The sequence below is a fragment of the Amyelois transitella genome, chromosome 16 (genome assembly GCF_032362555.1).
Source record: "Amyelois transitella isolate CPQ chromosome 16, ilAmyTran1.1, whole genome shotgun sequence".
NCBI lineage: Eukaryota > Metazoa > Arthropoda > Insecta > Lepidoptera > Pyralidae > Amyelois > Amyelois transitella.
In genome coordinates, this window is record NC_083519.1 from 7,578,009 (window position 1) to 7,598,637 (window position 20,629).

At 37.2% G+C, this 20,629-nt stretch overlaps 3 protein-coding genes across 3 annotated transcripts; all 3 read right to left on the reverse strand.

Annotated features, from left to right (window-relative positions):
* Positions 1–744: 744 nt before the first annotated feature.
* LOC106129562 (uncharacterized) lies at positions 745–18,163 on the reverse strand. Its single transcript, XM_060948646.1, is given in 19 exon segments — positions 745–1,139; positions 1,278–2,249; positions 2,541–2,733; positions 3,488–3,866; positions 4,355–4,499; positions 4,825–5,476; positions 6,000–6,172; positions 6,437–6,629; positions 6,904–7,245; positions 8,927–9,153; positions 11,417–12,068; positions 12,330–12,502; positions 12,809–13,001; positions 13,180–13,475; positions 15,326–15,532; positions 15,686–16,337; positions 16,614–16,786; positions 17,163–17,355; positions 17,801–18,163. Coding segments are annotated over 19 exon segments (6,426 nt in total). The 5' UTR covers positions 18,149–18,163; the 3' UTR covers positions 745–876.
* Positions 4,041–7,265, reverse strand: LOC106129739 (membrane-bound alkaline phosphatase). The gene is made up of 5 exons (XM_013328396.2): positions 6,904–7,265; positions 6,437–6,629; positions 6,000–6,172; positions 4,825–5,476; positions 4,041–4,499 (listed from the first exon to the last, which is right to left on the reverse strand). The coding sequence occupies exons 1-5, from the start codon at positions 7,234–7,236 to the stop codon at positions 4,237–4,239; spliced, it is 1,614 nt and encodes a 537-aa protein (XP_013183850.2). The 5' UTR covers positions 7,237–7,265; the 3' UTR covers positions 4,041–4,236.
* On the reverse strand, positions 8,298–13,509 carry LOC106129724 (membrane-bound alkaline phosphatase). Its single transcript, XM_060948413.1, has 5 exons — positions 13,180–13,509; positions 12,809–13,001; positions 12,330–12,502; positions 11,417–12,068; positions 8,298–9,153 (listed from the first exon to the last, which is right to left on the reverse strand). Exons 1-5 carry the CDS (start codon positions 13,507–13,509, stop codon positions 8,891–8,893), a joined length of 1,611 nt encoding a protein of 536 aa, XP_060804396.1. The 3' UTR covers positions 8,298–8,890.
* Positions 18,164–20,629: the final 2,466 nt, after the last annotated feature.

Here is a 20,629-nt window from a genome sequence, read left to right on the forward strand (position 1 = left end):
CAATGTGTTTCCCAGGGGTTGTTTTATTGCGTTGCTATGCAATTCGTCCATGGATGAAACAGGAAATGCACATTCATTTAAGCGGAACGAGTTTCGAGTTTCGCTTATACTACTTAATTATGCTCTTGCTCGGAAGATTTTTGGCTTTCTGCTTTGTATTACCTCTGTTTTTACTCTGAGGTTTAAGTTTAACCCCAGAAACCAATTAAAATTTTAATTTAACTATAAATTTTAAATTATATAATTCGTGTATACAAAACTAAGGTCCCGTCTGTACTTCAATGTTTTTCAAATTGGCTTTTATGCTTCAAGTAATATTTTTAAATATGTGCTAATCTTCTTGCATTTATTGGGCGGTGTGGAAACACCTACTGCAAATCCATTTCATAATGTTTAATTAAAATTTTAATTAATTAAAACTCATTAATTTAAACTACGTACAATGATAGATTAAAATATATCATAGATTAAAATATATCATTGTACGCGCTTCGATTATTTTTTCCCCGCCAGATTTGCTTTAAAATTTAATGTTGTAATTGTATTCCAAAAATATAGCAGAGCGACTAGGACCTAGTATATTTCGTCAGAATAATAACTATTCTGGGGTTATTTTGATATACATAAACATTAACACACACGTTATGTATATGTAGGTATTGTGTATTGTTTTTTTCATTGGTCCGCCACTGTTTATCCATGAACGACAATAAAATACTTATTTATCAAATTAAACAAAGAAACTTTAGGTATATAGTCACAGCCGTGTAATAATACTATAATCAATAAGATAGGATAGGAATAATCTAACAAAAATCAACGAAACCTTGATCTTTTCCTTATAAACCAACAATAACATGTGTAGGTACTTTGTTATCAGAGCAATAAGAATTTGATAACACTTGTGAGTATGACCAGAGTAGCGGCCACGTGTATAGTGTTGGCTGCGTTGCATCCTTCTGCTCGTAATCCAGGGCCGATACAGCCAGCGTACGCCATGAGATGCGGGATCTGACTCTGCTCGTACAGACCAGTGAAGAGACGGTATTGGGGGCCTCGCGCGAAGATAGCCACATCGTCACCACCGTGAGTTTCGTCTACGAGGGGCGCTTCAACGTGTGCTTGCCACCTTAACTCTCCTGAAAAACAATTATTTATCAACATTAAGCCAGTAGATCGAAACTAGAGAAATCGCTTAATTATTAAAATGGATTCAGACTGTTGACGGAAGAATTTGAATAAACTGTATAATTTAAAATATGTGAGTTGTTACTAACTAAAATTATTATCTTTTGTGACGTCGTCACGGATGCCGTCGACTTGCTTGCGTGCACCGGGACCGTTGGTATATGAGATTGTCATGTAAGGTACTCCGTCGGTGTCAACGTCATCAGACAAGCCAGTGATGGGGCTTCCTCGCGCCGTGTATCCGTTAAATGCCATAACGTGAGAATGGTCAGCAGTTACAACAATCAGGGTGTCATCTTCTGGCAGCATATCTGCGCCTTTTTGAACGGCCTTATCAAACTCAAGTGTTTCATCAAGAGCTAAGTGCACAAAGTTGTCGTGGTGTGCGTGATCTATACGACCACCTTCTACAAACAAAAAGAACCCTTTCTCATTGCGCCTCAACATACGGATTGCTATTTCTGTCAACTCTTCAAGTGTAGGCTCTGTAGTTTTATTTGCTTCTAAGTTGTAATGCAAATGATTGCCCTCAAAGAGTCCTAATAAATATTCAGGTGGGGAGACAAATTGGCTTGCCAATTGTTCTTTGTTCCACACATACGCATGTACTAAGCTTTGATTAGCCTTATCCTGCTGCCATTCTTCAATTAGATTGCGGCCGTCTGTTCTTAAGCCTGGTGTGCCTTCTTCGTCTATCATAGTATTTGGGATAAACTCTCGTCTTCCACCACCGAGAATAACCTGAAAATCAGTAAAACCATTTGATAAATCTTCCACATAAATACGCCAACAATATATTATGTTATGATCTCGAATTTCTTATAAATTAGTAGGTATTATACAAATTTTTAAAACGTGGAATTAGTTGCGACAAAAAAGCCAAATTACCTTGAACTGTTTACCAGGATTCATCGTAACGAGTTGCTGTGCTATGTCTGGGCATTTTTCAGGGTCTTGATTGTCTAAAGCTATACGAGCATCATTTTCCCAATCTCGATTCGCGATCTTAGCATAAGCACCAGAAGGAGACGCATGTGTAATTCGTGTAGTCGTCACTATACCTGTTACAGGAATATTTCGCTTTAGAACATTTTAGATTAAACAAGATTTTCACTAGCGGAGTCGACTTGGAGTTAACTAGATTCGGTAATCATACTGACAAAAATTTAAATGATGTGAAAACTAAGTTACAATGTAGTCGTAAGTAAGTACCAATTTAAACAAATACCTAACAATTGTGAGCTAATGTTCAAAAGCAAAAAAAATCGAATCGGACATGGAAGAGTCATTAAATCACTTTTTATATCGGCTATTAAAACTGCATCCAAACTCTCATAAGTATCTTCACCTACCAACATCTTTTCCCTCAGCCAGGGCCCATTCAGCGATAGACTGTACTTTGTTGGCTTCAATTTGTGACGCCTCGCAGTTTCTTCTGGGGACGGCCGCCGTCACTCCGGTGGTGCCGTAGTTGTTCTTTATGCCGCAGAGGTAGGCAGTCGCCGTGCATGCAGAGTCAGCAATTTGCTGGTTGACGCAGTAGGTCTAAACATAGACATTTACAACATTAGTGGCTTTAGATCTTTTTTCTGTTTGGCCTAGGTCTTAAACATTTATCTATATATGTATTTAATATAAAATATAATATAGTTGAGTCTCGAACTTACGTCGAAGCAAACCTTTATCTATGTAAGTAGTCCTATATTTATAAAATCGTAGTAAATATCAGTTGTATGTATAATACTCGCATCCATACATATAATAAAACTGTAACTGAACTTTGTCTGTACATTGAAGATATTGAAGAAAAAAATATATAAGGGGTCTTTTTAGGGTCAATAGAAGCCAAAACAATTTTTTTTAGAATTTTTGTCTGTCAGTCCGTCTGTCTGTCTGTATGTTTGTACGCGCATTCGCCACAGATATAGTTAGTAACCTGGATTAGAATATACTTTTTATCCTGAAATTCTATCCCAAGGGGATGAAATAGGGGGTCCAAGTTTGTATGGAACTTCGTAGTTTTTTGTTAGAATTGAAAAATTCTTTTTGCGTTGAATAGACCATTTATCGAGGACGGCTTTAGGCTATATAACATCACGCTGCAACTATAAGGAGCAAAGAAATAATGGAAAATGTGAAAATAACGTGGAAAATTATTCATCTTTGAGGGCTTCAATGATGCCCAAAATAACTGTTCCACGCGGACGAAGTTGCAGGCACAGCTAGTTTAAAATAAATAAGTGCCTGTTTATAAAAGTAGATATCACTTCGTCGTATAGGTAAAGTACAAAAAGTTTACCTTAACTAAACCAATGCCAGGGAAGCTTTCGAAGAACAGTTCCTCTTCTTCCCCAGTCTTGTTTGCATTCTGGCCCTTCAAGGTTCGCGCCGCAGCCAGGGTTTGCACCGACATGCCGTCTCCCAAGAACATGACGAGATTTCGCGCCACATTTGGATCTGGATCACGCTTGATGCGTTTCTCTATGCCTGCCTTTGCTTCATTGTACCAATGTTCTATTGTATATTCGGCTGGGTTGATAGGAGGTAAGTTACGCCGTGAAGGCGGCGCGTCGGGGTGCCGAGCGGAGGCCACGGCCAACAAACTGAGAAGCAGGACTATCGACGGCATTCCTAAGATCTGAACGATAGTACCGTCGTCCTTCCCTATAATACCTTCTCTTTATCCTATCTTATCTCATTAGCATATTGATATCGATAGACAAGGTGATAATTTTGCGATTGTTAACTTTACATTTTACCGATTTTTTTATAAAAATTCAATTTATTTTCTGATTGAATTAAACGCTTTCGGGCAACATTGTTTTTCACTCACATATTTAGGAAAACAAGGTATTTTTTAAAGGAAGAAAACTTTTTTCAACGGTCTTTATTACACAGCAAGTTAATTAATGCATCGCAAAATCATTATAGGTACATATGATATTTTTATTCTACTATCCCAACAATATATCTACAAAATATTACGAATAAAACGAAAAAAGCTGTGGAGTGTATACTATCCTATCTATCCTACTATCCTTAAAACTATTAGAGAAATAAGATTTTAACAGCAGTTGTGATCACAATCAAGATGGCGGTCACATGAACAGTGTTAGCTCCATTGCAACCTTCTGCCTGTAGTCCAGGGCCGATGCAGGCAGCATACGCCATGAGGTGCGGTATCTGACTTTGCTCATAAAGACCAGTGAAAAGCCTGTAATGGGGGCCTCGCGCGAAGACCGCCACATCGTCCCCCCCGTGGGTCTCATCTACCAGGGGCACGTCGGCATGTGAACGCCATCTTAACTGACCTGAAAAATAAATGGTAAAAGTTTATACCTTTCTTAATTTTTAAAATGACTGTACAATACAGTGTGGCCTTAGGAGGTTGGACTAAGCGAAAACGCGATTCTAGGCCAATTTGGGGTGAAGTACAACATCGGTGGCTATAGCACCTACGCAATCATATTTTTTAATGTAAATTTTTAGAAATATTTGTTAATCTTTATTTCACGAAAAGCAGACCACAGATTGCAGCGACAGTCACTTCTGAGAATAGTCAGTTTAAAATTTAAACAGAATTTAGAAGTCATTGCTATTAACGTAAACTACTACTAATAAGACTTTTTGACTCACCGAAATCACTATCTTCCCTAATGTCATCCCGAATACCATCAACTTGCTTGCGGGCACCTGGACCATTCGTGTAAGAAAGCGTCATGAACCGCATTCTGTCACTATCAATTTCATCAGATATACCAACTATAGGAGTGCCACGGACTGTGTATCCATTGAACGCTATAACATGGGAATGATCGGCTGTCACAACAATCAAAGAATTATCTTCAGGCAATAGTTCTGTCGCTTTTTTAACAGCCTTTTCAAACTCTAATGTTTCATCGAGAGCAAGGTGCACATAATTATCGTGGTGAGCGTGATCTATACGACCACCTTCTACAAACAAGAAGAATCCTTTCTTGTTTCGACTCAACATACGAATTGCTAATTCAGTCATCTCCTCGAGAGTGGGTTCTGTATCATTATTTGCTTCTAAAGTGTAGTTCATATGAGTACCCTCAAAGAGACCTAATAAATATTCAGGTGGGGATTCAAATTGACTTCTCAATTGTTCTGCATTCCACACATAAGCATGTGACAACTTGCGATCAATTTTATCTTGCTGCCAATCATTAATTAGGTTTCGGCCATCAGTTCTTCTGCCTGGAGTGCCTTCTTCGTCTATCATACTCTCTGGAATGAATTCTCGTCTTCCACCGCCCAGAATAACCTTCAAATTAATAATATGAACAGATTATCATAAAGTCTATGAAATTTTATAACTAATTTAATTACAATTGTGTAATTTAAAACTTTTCCCTTATGTATATACAAATCTACTGGAAATACATAAAAAAATGTTCGATTCACACTTCAACCATCATCATACATTTTGAGAGCGTCGGTGGTTGAATCGATAAGGTGCCCAGTTATAATGCGTGTAAGGACACAGCCGACACATGGATTAATTGGAACATGGTTACACATTCAGTTCCAATATAAGTTAAGTTACGCCTGCAAAGGTTGCGGAAGTCACCTGACTCATTAATCCAGGATCCATGGTCAAGGGCTTACACCGGACTCCTCTCTTGAGTAGTAAGGATGTTATCGGGACTAAACCCAGTAGGAAGAAGACTCTTTAATCTTACTTAAATATACATATATATTTGGCATAGAACTAGTGTTCCGCCATCCCCTAACGTATCCTAATCATCAGACGCAGCATGGTACTGTTACTTAAATCTTAATGAAACCTTAAACTGCTTGCCAGGGTTCATATAAACTAGCTGTCGGGCAACATCAATGCATCTTTCTGGGTCCTGAGAGTCTGACAGTACTTCAGCATCGTTCTCCCAGTGCCTGTCGGCGCTCTTAGCATAGGTGCCGGATGGTGACGCATGGGTCACTCGCGTGGTCGTCACTATGCCTGAAAAGCAGATTTCATCATTTATCAAAATTAATTGCAATTGACTACTATATTCTCACAAAGGCAGCTAGTCAATTGTAAATTCTAAATATTAATTCGATTCAGTCTCGACAAGAAAAATATTTTTATTCATCTTAAAACTGAGAGAAATGTCGGTAGACAGAGTCGGTAGTCATAGGCTCCGGAGCATAAACGCGGAGGGCGCAACTGGGAACATGCAAAGATAAGAGAACAAGCAGAATAAAGGAATGTTATTTCACACACCAACATCCCTGCCATCAGCTAGTGCCCATTCGGCGATAGACTGCACTCTATTGGCTTCTACGAGGGAGGCGTTGCAATCTCTTCTGGCAACCGCCGCCGTCACTCCAGTGGTGCCGTAATTGTTCTTCACGCCGCAGAGGTAGGCGGTCGCTGTACACGCCGAGTCAGCTATTTGGTGATTCACGCAGTAAGTCTGAAAAATATGACAGACATTTTAAGAACAGGGGAATATTACCTGTCTTACGCGATGCAGGGTAACACAGGAAGCTCCCGTTACTAGTACTTCTTCTTTATGATTTGCTTTTAGTTATTACAAAAGACGAAGTCATATTTTCGTTACTTTTATATACATATGCATTATACATATACAGTCACATCATAAAATTAGAATTATTCGAGACCTAAATAAGCATCGTCCACTAGAAATATTACACTATCTATTTGTGTAGTATTTCCTCCGAACACACCTTGACCAAACCAACTCCAAGGAAACCCTCAAAGAACAATTCCTCTTCTTCTCCAGTGTTGCCCGCTAGCTGGCCCTTCAAAGTTCGCGCCGCAGCAAGGGTCGGCACCGACATACCGTCTCCCATGAACAAGACTAGATTCTTGGCCACATTCTGATCAGGGTCACTTCTTCTGCGTTTCTCGATGCCGGCTTTCGCCTCGTTATACCAATATTCTGATTTAAATTCAGCAGGGTTGATGTCAGGCAAGTTCTGCCTTACTGTCGACACCTCGGGATGCCGAGCCGTAGTAAAAGCGAATACCAAAAAGAGATATAAGACGTTCGCCCACATCTCTAGCGTCTGTATAGAAAACTCGATCGCTCTTACTTTTATTATACGTAAATATCTTATCTGTTTAGTCTACCCATTCATATCTGTGCACGCGATAATTGCATATAAGTATATCACCCCTATTTATCAAATCTCCATTTTTGAACATGACTAGCGATCCACCCTTGCTTTAAAACTGAGTTTTTGTCTTCTCTCACCTCTATAATTGACAGGTCGTGGTGATAAGTTTGTGTGTATGTTTGTCCGCCTTTTACGTCAAAACTACTGAGTTGATCTCCATGAAATATTCATACATAGTATGGAGTACGGAGAAATTCATAGGCGTACTTTTAAGTTAGAGTAAATGTGTATTATCGTGAAGTAACAACAATATACCGTATGTATAAAAAACAGGTCATTGTATGAAATGTAGGTATAGGTGTATAGTTCTTTAATCTGCCTAAAATAGCAAATCAGATTTTAATCAAGTAGATAAATGTTATTTTGGTGACAGTTATTTATAAACACTGTTTGTCATTTTAAATAGATATACAATTCATTTCATGAACTTTGGTAAAATGCATTATATTTCATTTTTGCACAAAGAAAGAATAATATTTTATTTTTATTAGTTCCTTACAACTTTTGCTATTATGCTTGTCGTAAATGCACTCAGCATTTACGACAAGCATTCCATTTTGGAACACAAAATCTCAGTCCTAGTTAGGTAGCACCTTAATCATGTACACGTATATTCGTATCTAAAAAAATAAATTAAGATTGTATCAATATATGGAACCAATTAAGAATACAAGATGAGGAAAAATTTAATTAAATTTTATAGACTTATCGTGAATCCGACTCTAACGATTTCATTGAAATTTTAAATAGATTTAGACTTAGATAGGCACACGGAGGCAAATTGGTTCTCACATCTGGTTAATTTGCTTCATCCATGTTCTCACCGAAAGTCATTTATCCATATATAATTATTAACAGGCAACGATAAATTGTGTTTTATGAAATGTTAACAAAAAACACCCACCACGGTCACCCAGGTCACATATTGAATAAATAAACAATAAAAATAAATTTAATTTATTTCAAATAAATCAGCGACTTAAATTATTCGTTATAAACTTTGTAGATAAGTAAGTACCTATAACAGTCACAGCCTTGTTACCTTGAAAATATGATGACAATATATCGTATTTATTTTTAAAATACTTGAAGGAATAACAAAAAATTACAATCACAGCCTCATCCTTGTAAACCACCACACAGAAACTAGAGCCGGATAAAAAACAAAGCGTGCATTTTTCGCAAATCCCACGGGAACTTTAGATTTTACTGAGATGCAAAGATGTCCTTCTCCAGACTCCTAATTATATATACGCAAATGTCAATAAAATTGGTTCGCATTTATAATATTAAAGTTGGGACAGTACAACCGACACCCTACATATTAAAAAAAATTATATTGATATGACAATATATCTTCTCTCTCTGAATTTCTCCAATTCTGATTGAGCGCCCCAATAAGACATATGCCTACTCCAAATTCGTGAATAGGGTTTCTAGAGTTTCAAATCACGATCAATTCATCGCCTCTAGTATTTCATATGGCGGCTTTAAAATAACTATATTAAACATGATCATAATTTCCTTAAAACTATCAGAGAAATAAGAATTTAACAGCAGTTGTGATCACAATCAAGATGGCGGTCACATGAACAGTGTTAGCTCCATTGCATCCTTCTGCGTGTAGTCCAGGGCCGATACAGCCAGCATATGCCATGAGATGCGGGATCTGACTCTGCTCGTACAGACCAGAGAAGAGACGGTAGTGGGGGCCTCGCGCGAAGATAGCCACATCGTCACCACCGTGAGTTTCACTGTTCCGAGGGGCGTCCACGTGCGCGCGCCACCTAAGTTCACCTGAAAAATTGAGATATTAAGGTAATTTTTTGTGTTTTTGGTGTCATTTCTTAAATTCACCAAAATTTTGCACAGAAAATAACTTTATAAGTAGATATCTTAAAGAAATAAAAAAGTACTGGAGAAAAAAGGAAACTGGAATGGTATAGTAAGAGCATGCGTAAAATTAGATTTTGTAGTAGAACACATCTTGACGTTAACTTTAGTGTCATGCGATGATTCTTTGTGAAATAGTTACTATTTTGAAATTGGAAAGACTAATAAACTTGGGATTCTTCTTGTAGGCGATGGACTAGCAACCTGCCACTATTCGAATCTCAATTCAATCTTAAACCGAACAGCTGAACGTGGTCTTTCAGTCTTTTTAGGAGTGTTGGCTCTGTCTACCGTACAAGAGATAAAGACGTGATTATATGTATGGATGTAAAATAATGTACATGTTTTAAAGTCTGTTACTTACCAAATCTCAATTCTATCATCAAGCCAAAAAGCTTTACGTGGCCTATCAGTCTTTTCAATACTGTTAGCTCTATCTACCCCGCAAGGGATATAGACGTGACTGTATGCATGTATGTATATACCAAACGTATGTACGGTTGCGTTCATAATTGCAGTCATAGTTCGCAAAACTTTATAGCTTGCAGTCACCGCTGTCACTCACACATTCACACAAATAACACAATAAACAACAAGCGGTGAAGCGTTGGTAAAAGCGCCATCAAGAAGAGGGTAGTGTAAAAAGTCGACCGCGCAGCGGCCGTCGTCCGCTAATCAACACAGCGACACGCCACACAGCGGAGATCCATGGTGAAACATTACGAAAATAATGGCTTCATACCGACCAGAATATTTGCGGAACAGTTCGACACATCAGTGGTTACTGTTCGTCGAGTTTGCACCGTGAGGGACTATTCCACAGACAGCCAGTAAGAAAGCCGTATTTATCCGAAATAAATAAGCAAAAACATTTAGAATTTGCTCGGCAGTATTTAGATTTTGACTGGAATAAAGCGATATTTACGGACAAAAAGTTCGTTTACGTCATCGCAACACGGTAGGCTTCACTTATGGCGAAGAAATGCAGCTCGGTATGAAGAAAAAAATATTGTGCCAAATATGGAGTCTGGACGCATATCTGTAAATATGTGGGGCTGGATGAGTGCTGCTGGACCTGGAGAACAGGTGTGGATAGCAGGACGCGCTACAGCTGCTCATTTGTGCAAGTGCTGGAAGAAACCATGTTACCAACTGTGCGGTGTATTTATCCGATTGATGATATGCCAACAATATCATTTGTGCTAGACAACTACCCTGTGCATCGAGTCCATATAGTGCGTGAAAGGTTCTGCCAGTTTATATTAAAACTACTACTTAGATAGTATTTTAAGGACAGCTTCAATATCTTTTCTTTATGAAAACGAATAATTAAGCTGTAACCTTAATAACAGGAGATAAGTAAATGAGAAATAAATTAGTGTAATATGCTGTATGTATACCTTTATATAATCATCAATATGTAAACAAAACTATAGGTAAACTGTTTCAATAAAATTTACTAATTTTAATTATTGAATGTTTTATTTTGCTTCCTCTTGTTTAATATTTCTTGCTGATTTTCGTGTTTGAAGACACGGTTATTGTAATTTTTAGATATCAGTTAGTTAGTGAGTCAGTCAGTTACTTAGTTCAAATGGCACCTTGAAACATTAAAAATTGTCAGTAACAATATTTTTTTTTAAATAGACAAAAATTCCTTGAATAACTTCGGAATCCGCTAGTAACTAGAACAAGCGAGTGTGAGCAAGCAAGATTATCTAATATATCTTAGATCTCACTTGCACACACGAAGTAATAAAATTGCTACCCAATAACTTTCAAAGGAACCACTACCTATGTTAGGGTCGTGTGCAGACAAACTTTCAACTTTATTGAAATGACATAAGTCTGGCAGTCGCAGGCTTCCCTCTATAGGCAAATCTTATGCAAATAATGAGAGACGACGATATCTCGATCGACAATTATCGGGCCCAGTTCGGCCATCGTTGCTTACCGTCTCTTTCCGTTTTGTTATGTTATATGTTATAGAATAATAAACTGTTTTACTTAGTAATCATTGGTATTAAAGACTGTATTCATTTGATGGAATATTTATTCTTTTTAAATATGCATGTGTGTGTGTATCTAGTGGAACCACAGTGCACGCTATTTTAACCCGTAAGAATTTTAAAACTATGACTGCAGATATGAACGCGATCGTACTTACCAAAGTTGCTCTCTTTCGTTATATCGTCACGGACACCATTTACTTGCTTACGCGCTCCAGGACCGTTTGTGTATGAGATGGTCATGTACGGCATTCTGTCGCTATCAGTTTGGGAAGACAACCCATAAATTGAATTTCCACGAGCGCTATAGCCGTTGAACGCCATTACATGAGAGTGATCAGCAGTCACTACAATCAGACTATCATCCTCAGAAAGCATATCCGTAGCTTTGCCAACGGCCTTGTCCAACTCCAGTGTTTCATCAAGAGCAAGATGCACATAGTTAGCGTGATGAGCATGGTCTATTCGACCGCCTTCTACAAACAAGAAGAACCCTTTCTCGTTGCGACTTAGCATACGAATAGCTATTTCTGTCATCTCTTCAAGTGTAGGCTCTGTATCAGGATTCGCTTCTAAATGGTAATGCATATGGGAGCCCTCGAAGAGTCCTAACAAATATTCTGGCGGGGACTCAAACTGACTTTTTAGTTGATCTTTATTCCAAACATAAGCATGCGACAGATTGCGGTCAGTCTTATCCTGCTGCCATTCTTCAATTAAATTGCGATTATCGGTTCTCAACCCTGGTTCACCCTCTTCGTCAGTTATATTATGTGGAATAAATTCTTGTCTTCCCCCGCCTAAAATAACCTGAAAATAATTAATAATAGGTACAGATAGACAAACATGTTAACAATGATCATTTGATCTTAATGATATATAGCTGTAAAGTTTAATGTTTTGAGACACCTAATGAATCATTTGTTTCAAATCAGAAGCTTGTGCTTTGCAAGTCGTCCTTGTCGGAAGGCACTTAAAAACCTAACTTGTTGAGCTACACTAATGGTAGGTATGTTCAGTAAAATTCGTTCTTATAACGAAAATAACCATTATAACTGCAGTTTATATTACCTTAAACTGTTTGCCAGGGTTCATGTTAATCAGCTGTTGAGCAATATCAGCGCATACTTCGGGGTCTTGAGAATCCGCGAGAACTTGAGCGTCATTCTCCCAGTTCCTGTTGGCTGTCTTGGCATAGGCTCCTGAGGGAGACGCGTGCGTCACTCGGGTGGTCGTCACTATACCTGTTTTATGATCATGATTGTTAAAAGTAGTTATTAATTTTAAAAAGTGGATTATTGGTTAAAATTTTTTCAACTGACTTCAAAGTACTTCTTTAAATCGGCTTCGATTTGATGTATTTATTACAGTTTGGAAAATGACTGTTTTGTTTTAAAAGGAAAAACTTTCTGAAAATTTGGGACTATCTGACCGAAAAGTCGAATTTTAGAAAATCAAAAGATGTATTAAATTTTACATGTAAGATAGTTCCAACTAGAAATAATCTGTACTTTAGTCCTGATCATAAGATTCGTTAATAAATTACTTACCAACATCTTTTCCCTCAGCCAGGGCCCATTCAGCGATAGACTGTACCCTATTGGCTTCAATATTTGAGGCGTTACAGTCTCTCCTGGCGACCGCAGCCGTCACTCCGGTGGTGCCGTAGTTGTTCTTCACGCCGCAGAGGTAGGCAGTCGCCGTGCATGCCGAGTCAGCAATCTGCTGGTTGACGCAGTAGGTCTAAAAAGTATACATGTTCATAAAGCAATTGGGTATTTCATGGAAAGGCATATACAAAATTATACACATTTTAGTTATCCACCCCCACTATTAAACAATATTTTCTGATTCATTTAGAATAACTTAGTGCCGTTTTTAATACCATACTAAAGAAATTATAATACAATAAAATGCTCACCTTGACTAAACCAATGCCAGGGAAACTTTCGAAGAACAATTCCTCTTCTTCCCCAGTTCTGCCTTCATTCTGGCCCTTCAACGTTCGCGCTGCAGCCATGGTTGGTACTGACATGCCGTCTCCCAGAAACATGACGAGATTTCGAGCCACATTCTGACCTGAGTCGCGTTGACTGCGTTTCTGTAAAGCTGCCTGTGCCTCATTGAACCAATATTCTGCTGTATACTCTAAAGGATTTATAGGAGGTAAGTTCCTTGGTTCAGGTGCCTCAGGGTGATACCGCGCGTCCACCACAGCTAACACCAACAGAATGAGATATTTAGATGACATTTCTCGTGTCTGCGTATAGACGACGCTCGCACAATCCTATATTACTTCCCCTATCTTATCTAATTACAAATCTATTGAATCGAGTTATCGAATTCATGAAATAGAATTAAAATGAGGTTCGTTAATGATTTAATTTTTTTATTTTTATTTTATTGCAATATTTCAGAACATCTCAAACGGGATCTCCACACATAGGAAAAACCGGTTGGTACAATAACTAGTACATTATTCCCTCATCGAAGCCAGGTGAACCCACTAAGGCTTAGTGGTACTAACATGCGAAACCAACCTGTAGGTGATTTCGACTCTACATTGATTACTAAATCTTTCACCTTTTCTTTTACTTCTTACTCTTGATAAACCGTTATATGTAACATATAAACAGTTTTCGATTTAAGACATTTTTATGGTAGTATTATCGCTATAACGGATAATCATAAAATAATAATAAAAATACCTACATAGCGACGAATACCCGACATAATCTTAATATTAACATATTTGGGAGATTAAAAGATATGACGTCATTGAATATCGATAGTCTTTTCCTTCAAGTCTTTAGTAAAGGTGGAAGTACGATAAGTGATTTCATCAATTACTTGTGTTTGTCTGGAGTTTCGCTCCCATGAGAAGTTCTAAAAAAAATCTTTATTTACCAATGTCTACGACAAAATAACAAACTTTCTATATTACAATGTTCAGTAGGTATACAAACTGTCTGACTGGTAAAGATGCCTTAAATGTACAAAAGCCTAAAATAACCGCCCGTCATCCAAATAAAATTGTTCGTCTAGTATGTTAATCGGTTCATCTTTTCACATTTTCATCATCTGTCGCACGGTTCCCCAAGCATAACCCATAGCCTGGCGGAAAATCTTACCTTTGGTGGCGGTCGAGTCGAATCATCGTTCCCGCTACAATACGTATTTCATAGATTCTTTATGTCATTTACTTTTTATATTTCGCGTACATTGATCGCCTATATCTTTGCATGGACAGTCATAACAACTTTTTCATCAAACTTTAAAAAAGCATTTATTCAGAACACCATAACAAAAAGACAAAAATGGAAACAATAATATGCACAAAAATAAACATGTAGTATGGTGCTCCCGAAAGGGCATATATAAATAATAAAAGAACAATATATAAATAAATACACATTTAACATTAATAAGTTACACTAAATAAAATTCCGTATTAACCGGAGAGCAGAGTGCATAAACTTGGTCAAATCTGCTATCACAATACTATCAGGGCGACTTTAATGACCCGTGGGCTTTGAAACTATATGATTAGAATTGCAACACGGAACATTTTTAATTGTGGAGATATAGATTTCTTACAAAATCACCATAAATTCTTTTATCTCAAATATGTTATACTAAACAATAAATGAATAGCCTGGAGCTCCAGTCTCTTTCAGAGGGATTTCCAGAATAAAAGTAGCCTATTCCTAAAGGTTAAATACACCACTGGACCAAAATCAGTAAACAAAATTTTTGTTGAAGAATTCACATCTTTCCTCTTTATTAAATTCGTGTCATAAATAAAACGATAAAAATCAGTCGTGATATTTTTTAATAAACTTTATTACTTGTACGTTTGGTGTGCCTTTGTTTAATTCAAATCTTATAAAGCTTATTTTACATAAAAAAATATCATATGAGTACCTATGCACATACTAATCAGACTTATCAACACCGAAATCAATTTGATAACGATAATCATGTCGAAATTAATTCCTTTCTGAACTTGCCTATAAAATATTTTCATGAGATATAATTTTAATTACACTGTTTAAAGTAATGCTTCTAGATGGTGTTAGCAGCGTTGCAGCCATCTGTGTGGAGTCCAGGGCCTATGCAGCCAGCGTATGCCATAATGTGTGGGATCTGACTCTGTTCATAGAGTCCAGTGAACAACTGGTAGTGAGGGCCTCGCGCGAATACCGCAACATCGTCTCCTCCGTGGGTCTCACTCGAACGAGGGGCTTCCGCATGTGAATGCCAATTCAAACCACCTAAAAGACATTAATCAATTAATTAAAACCTGCAAAAGGTGCACGAGTGATAACTTGCTTGTATTATATGGCTATGATTAAATTATTGATAGTAAAATTTAATTACAAATTGATAAGGAAATGTCTATAAAGCAGATTATAATTTTTATTTACCAAAATCACTATCTTTGGTGATGTCATCTCGAATGCCGTTGCTTTGAGTACGCGCGCCCGGGCCGTTCGCATATGAGATTGTCATAAAGGGCACTTTGTTACTATCAGCTTCTTCAGACACACCAATAATGGAATGACCGCGCGAGGAGTACCCGTTGAATGTCATAACATGAGCGTGGTCGGCAGTCACAACAATTAAATTGTCGTCTTCGGGCAACAATCCTGCGGCTTTTTCAACGGCCTTGTCAAACTCTACTGTTTCATCCAGAGCTAAATGGACATAATTGTCGTGGTGAGCGTGATCTATACGACCGCCTTCTACAAACAAAAAGAATCCTTTCTTGTTACGACTTAGCATACGGATTGCTAATTCTGTTAACTCTTCTAAGGTAGGCTCCATGGTGGGATCTCCTTGTAAATTGTATCTCATGTGATTACCCTCAAACAGTCCTAGCAAATATTCAGGTGGTGAGTCAAACTGACTTCTCAGTTGTTCTCTGTTCCAAACGTAAGCATACGATAAGTTTCTATCAAGTTTGTCCTGCTGCCATTCTTCAATCAGGTTACGCCCGTCAGCTCTCCTCCCACGTGTACCCTCCTCATCTCGTATCGAATTTGGAATGAATCCTCGTCTTCCACCACCAAGTATTACCTGAAATTAGCAAAAGAAAGAAATGAAGAAGAGAAATAATTATTTAGGATGTAACAAACAAACTAGTTAACTATCTTGCTCTACCTGCGTACCAGATCAGTCCCACTCTAGACTGGAAGGGTTAAATTAAAATTACCACCACACAGTCTCATAAGGCGTATCGTGGTCACAGGTCAAACTAGGACCAATAGCTAGACGAGCGTGCCTGCCGAAGCACGAAATCAACTTAAATAAGGGCACGTGGTAGTTAAGTAGATAACTAGATAATGGAAATACCTTGAACTGCTTGCCAGGGTTCATATGTACCAGTTGTTGTGCAATGTCAAGACATCTCTCAGGGTCTTGAGAATCTTCCCGTACTTCAGCATCGTTCTCCCAATTTCTGTTGGCGGTCTTAGCATACGTGCCCGAAGGAGAAGCATGCGTCACTCGCGTCGTCGTCACTATGCCTGGATCACGAAGAGATCACTAAATTAACACTCCTGATAAGCTTATCTTTGATGGGCGTGTTAGTTTATCAATATTACAATCCGGGTAATCTTAAGCTATATTATTATTGGGATGATTTAGCATGATCGACATGACTACGCCTGTTTTACTATTATGCAATTTTAGTGCTGTCAAATTTCTGTGACTATGCCGTAAGTGTGGATAAAAGTACGATAAACAGCGTACCAAATTTTATTTATCTTCGCAAGACTTATCGAAATGAAAAAGATGATATCAATGATGCCTCATCAAACATTGTTAAATATCAAGTGATTTTTAAATCCAGTCTCAAAGATCCATGGTTTCCTGCTTAACCAAGCAGGAAATTATACTTACCAACATCTTTGCCCTCGGCTAGTGCCCATTCCGCTATGGACTGTAATCTATTGATTTCGACGAGTGAGGCGTTACAGTCTCTTCTGGCGACCGCCGCCGTCACTCCGGTGGTGCCGTAGTTGTTCTTCACGCCGCAGAGGTAGGCGGTCGCTGTACACGCCGAGTCAGGGATTTGTTGGTTTACGCAATAGGTCTAAAAATAAAGAGAGGTATTTTGTTAAAAAAACCTCAAGATATTTTTCTGTATAGTTAAGTCAAATTCTGAAAAAATTACTAGAATGTATCTCCTGAAAAGGTAGATACTGTATGTACATCATGCAATTTTAAGGTTTATCTATTTATCAGTTGTCTTCAGTAAGTATGGAAACTAAAAACTTTTTTTACTTTTCATTTACTTACAAATATTAACCAAAATTAGAAACTTCAATAACTCTAATATCCTGGGAAACTTTAAGAAACTAATAAGTTTAAAACTTGCTCCATGACATTAACTTTATTGGACAAGTAGTTCATCCTTTAGTAAAAAGTAATAAAATAAGTGAAGTTGCTTTAAACTTTAAACGTTGTAAGTCATATTGTAACAAAAGTAAAGCTAATCAAATTTGAATTCAAAAGTATTAAAGAATTACCATACCCACCTTAGCTAAACCAACTCCAGGGAAACCTTCAAAGAAAAGTTCAGATTCTTCACCAGATCTGCCTTCACTTTGTCCCTTGTAGATTCTTGCTGCAGCTAAAGTGGGCACCGACATGCCATCTCCCAGAAACAACACGAGATTGCGAGCCACATTCTGATCATGGTCGCGTTTACTGCGTTTCTCTATCCCAGCCCTAGCTTCCTTGTGCCAGAACTCTGCTGTCAACTCGGCAGAGTTGATAGAATGAGCATTTCGTCCTGCAGGTGCCTCAGGGTGGTAGCGGGCCGAAGCCAAGGCTACCGCACCGACCACTATGAGGTACAAGACTTTGGACAACATTCCCAACATCTGCGAGGAGACTACGGTCGCTCTACCCTTTATTCAGAACCCTATCTTATCAGGAAAACGTATTTGCCCAGAACACGATACTTACATGTCACGCCCCTTCTTTATCCAGTGTTGTACTACGTGATACGAGTAGGTGTGTAATAGGGTGTTCGAAAAATTCGTTTCAATAATTTGGTACATGGTTAAAAATTATACTCACGAAATGAATTCCACAAAAACTCACAAGTTATATCGATTACTTCCATTCTCTCTGTTTATCATTATAGCGAATTCCTGAAAGCATTTTCATTTCAATGTTTTTTTAACCTCCGGCGCCAAAAAGAGAGTGTTATTTAAATGACGTATGTCCTAAATATGTTTATTTGGCAAAGTCTCCTCAGCGGGCTACCTGCCTGATACTTCCAGTGACATACCTAATTTTATTACAATGTTCAAAACCTACATAGCTTTAATATGAACACTAGAACTATTTTTCTACAATAGCAAAGTTATATATCAACTCACTCTTAAAAATTCTTTGTCCAAGTGTACTATTCGGTTTGTCAATGAATATTTAGTGCTTTTACGGACTGCAGTTGAAGTGCTGTTCCAATTTTCCAACAAATTGACAGCATTCGCTGGTGCTCTGAAGTTTTTCAGTGTATAGGAACTCGATAATAATTTATTATCTGCGACAGACTTTCACAACGATCTTTCTGAAATTCAAAATTAATTACGAATATTTTACATAACAATGTATTCTCTCGTCCACATTTCTATTCTAAGTTTGGATAATTGTGAAGTTGACTTTTAAGTTATCTATTTAATGTCAACCAATGTTGTGTAACCAAAAGATGCGACAATTTCTTAGTGATGTTGAAATATCCAATAATAATAAAAAAAACATGTTGAATTTGAATGTGAAAATTTGAATGCGATGGCAAGGTGTGAGTGTTCCTTCTGTAAGTTAGATTTATATCTACGAATGTTACCAAAGGGGCGGGTCGCTTGAGTAAAATAATCTAAATAATGTTTTACCTTTACTACCTTATTAACACTTTTTCGACGGTAACTATTGACTGCTCCAACTGCTCCAGTAACTTCAACACCATCAACAGTCCTAAAAAAATTCATCGCTCTAATTTTTTTTAATGCTTAATTTCACATCGTCTAACCAGGTACTTAGTGATTATTGAAGATAATGAATGATTTAGTGTTACATTAATATGTTAACATTCTCAATGTGCGTGACCGCGTGTTATTTGATAAAATTAAAGACAACCAAATCCGACATTGAAAAATATCGTTTTTGTTAATTTTTTCATATTCGATATTAAGATAATGTTAATTCAAGGTTCTCTATAATTTTGGTTACGTAAAAAATGTTTTTGTTTTGTATTAAAATTAAGCAAAACGGAGACATAGATACTTATCTCATTTTGTAAAAAAATTAAAATCTATTATAATTTTCATAATGAAAACCAAATCACATGCAAGCACAATAAAATCACTACTGATTTACCCAATTTTAAAAGATTAAACCCAATTTTCATATTCGGAAATATAATCGATGCTCAATAGAATTGTCGAATAATGAACATGGAAGAACTAAGTAACTAGTTACTTCTACTCACAAATCATCTCAATAAGTTTTGATACAAAACAGCAGGAACTCTACTGCATAAGAAGTTTTGGTTTTGTAAACTATAACTGAAGCAGACAAGTGACGCGACGACCTAAAATTGAAATATAAGTCAATATTTATCCTATGTCTATTATCTAAATGAAAATGGCTTTATTAATAAAAGAAAAATGTTGTACGGATGCCTCAGAATTACGATTAGTACTAACTAGAAAAGGTGTTTTATCATGATCGTAAACGAAATCGAGGCCATTAAACATTTTGAGACAGTTTTTATGAGCCTACAACCTTTATCTACACTCGAGCTGAAACACGAGACACTCAAGTGGGCAGTTACTACTCGCAATAAACTTAATAAAGCTTATAGCCGCCACTTAAACTTTTGCTAGACTGCGTAATTATGATTATATATTATCAAGTTGTGCGACCATTATGTAATTTACACAAATTTTGTTGCGTACTGTTTTGTAAAATAAGAAATGAAAGTTCAAATTATGTAAATAAAACAGCGAGTTGATGTCTTAAACCAGCTAAACCACATTTGCGCAGTCCACATAAACACAGAGTGCGTAAATGGCTGACAGATTTTCCCGCTATTTATTAACTAAGTTTTTCTAGGTTATATTTTTGTTTTTACGCGAGCCTTAATAAATCCTATAGTTATGATTACCGAAGATTTTTAAGTTTTCATATGTTTATTTAGTTAAATTAACTGTCATTGTGTCATATAATAGTGCTAAGCCAATAAAAACTTAAAAATACATTTTTTTCAGAAATCAAAATTACACGCACTATGCCAAAAAAACCCGCGGGAAAATTATACTATTCATAGTATAATCTATGTGAATCACCTTTGAGAC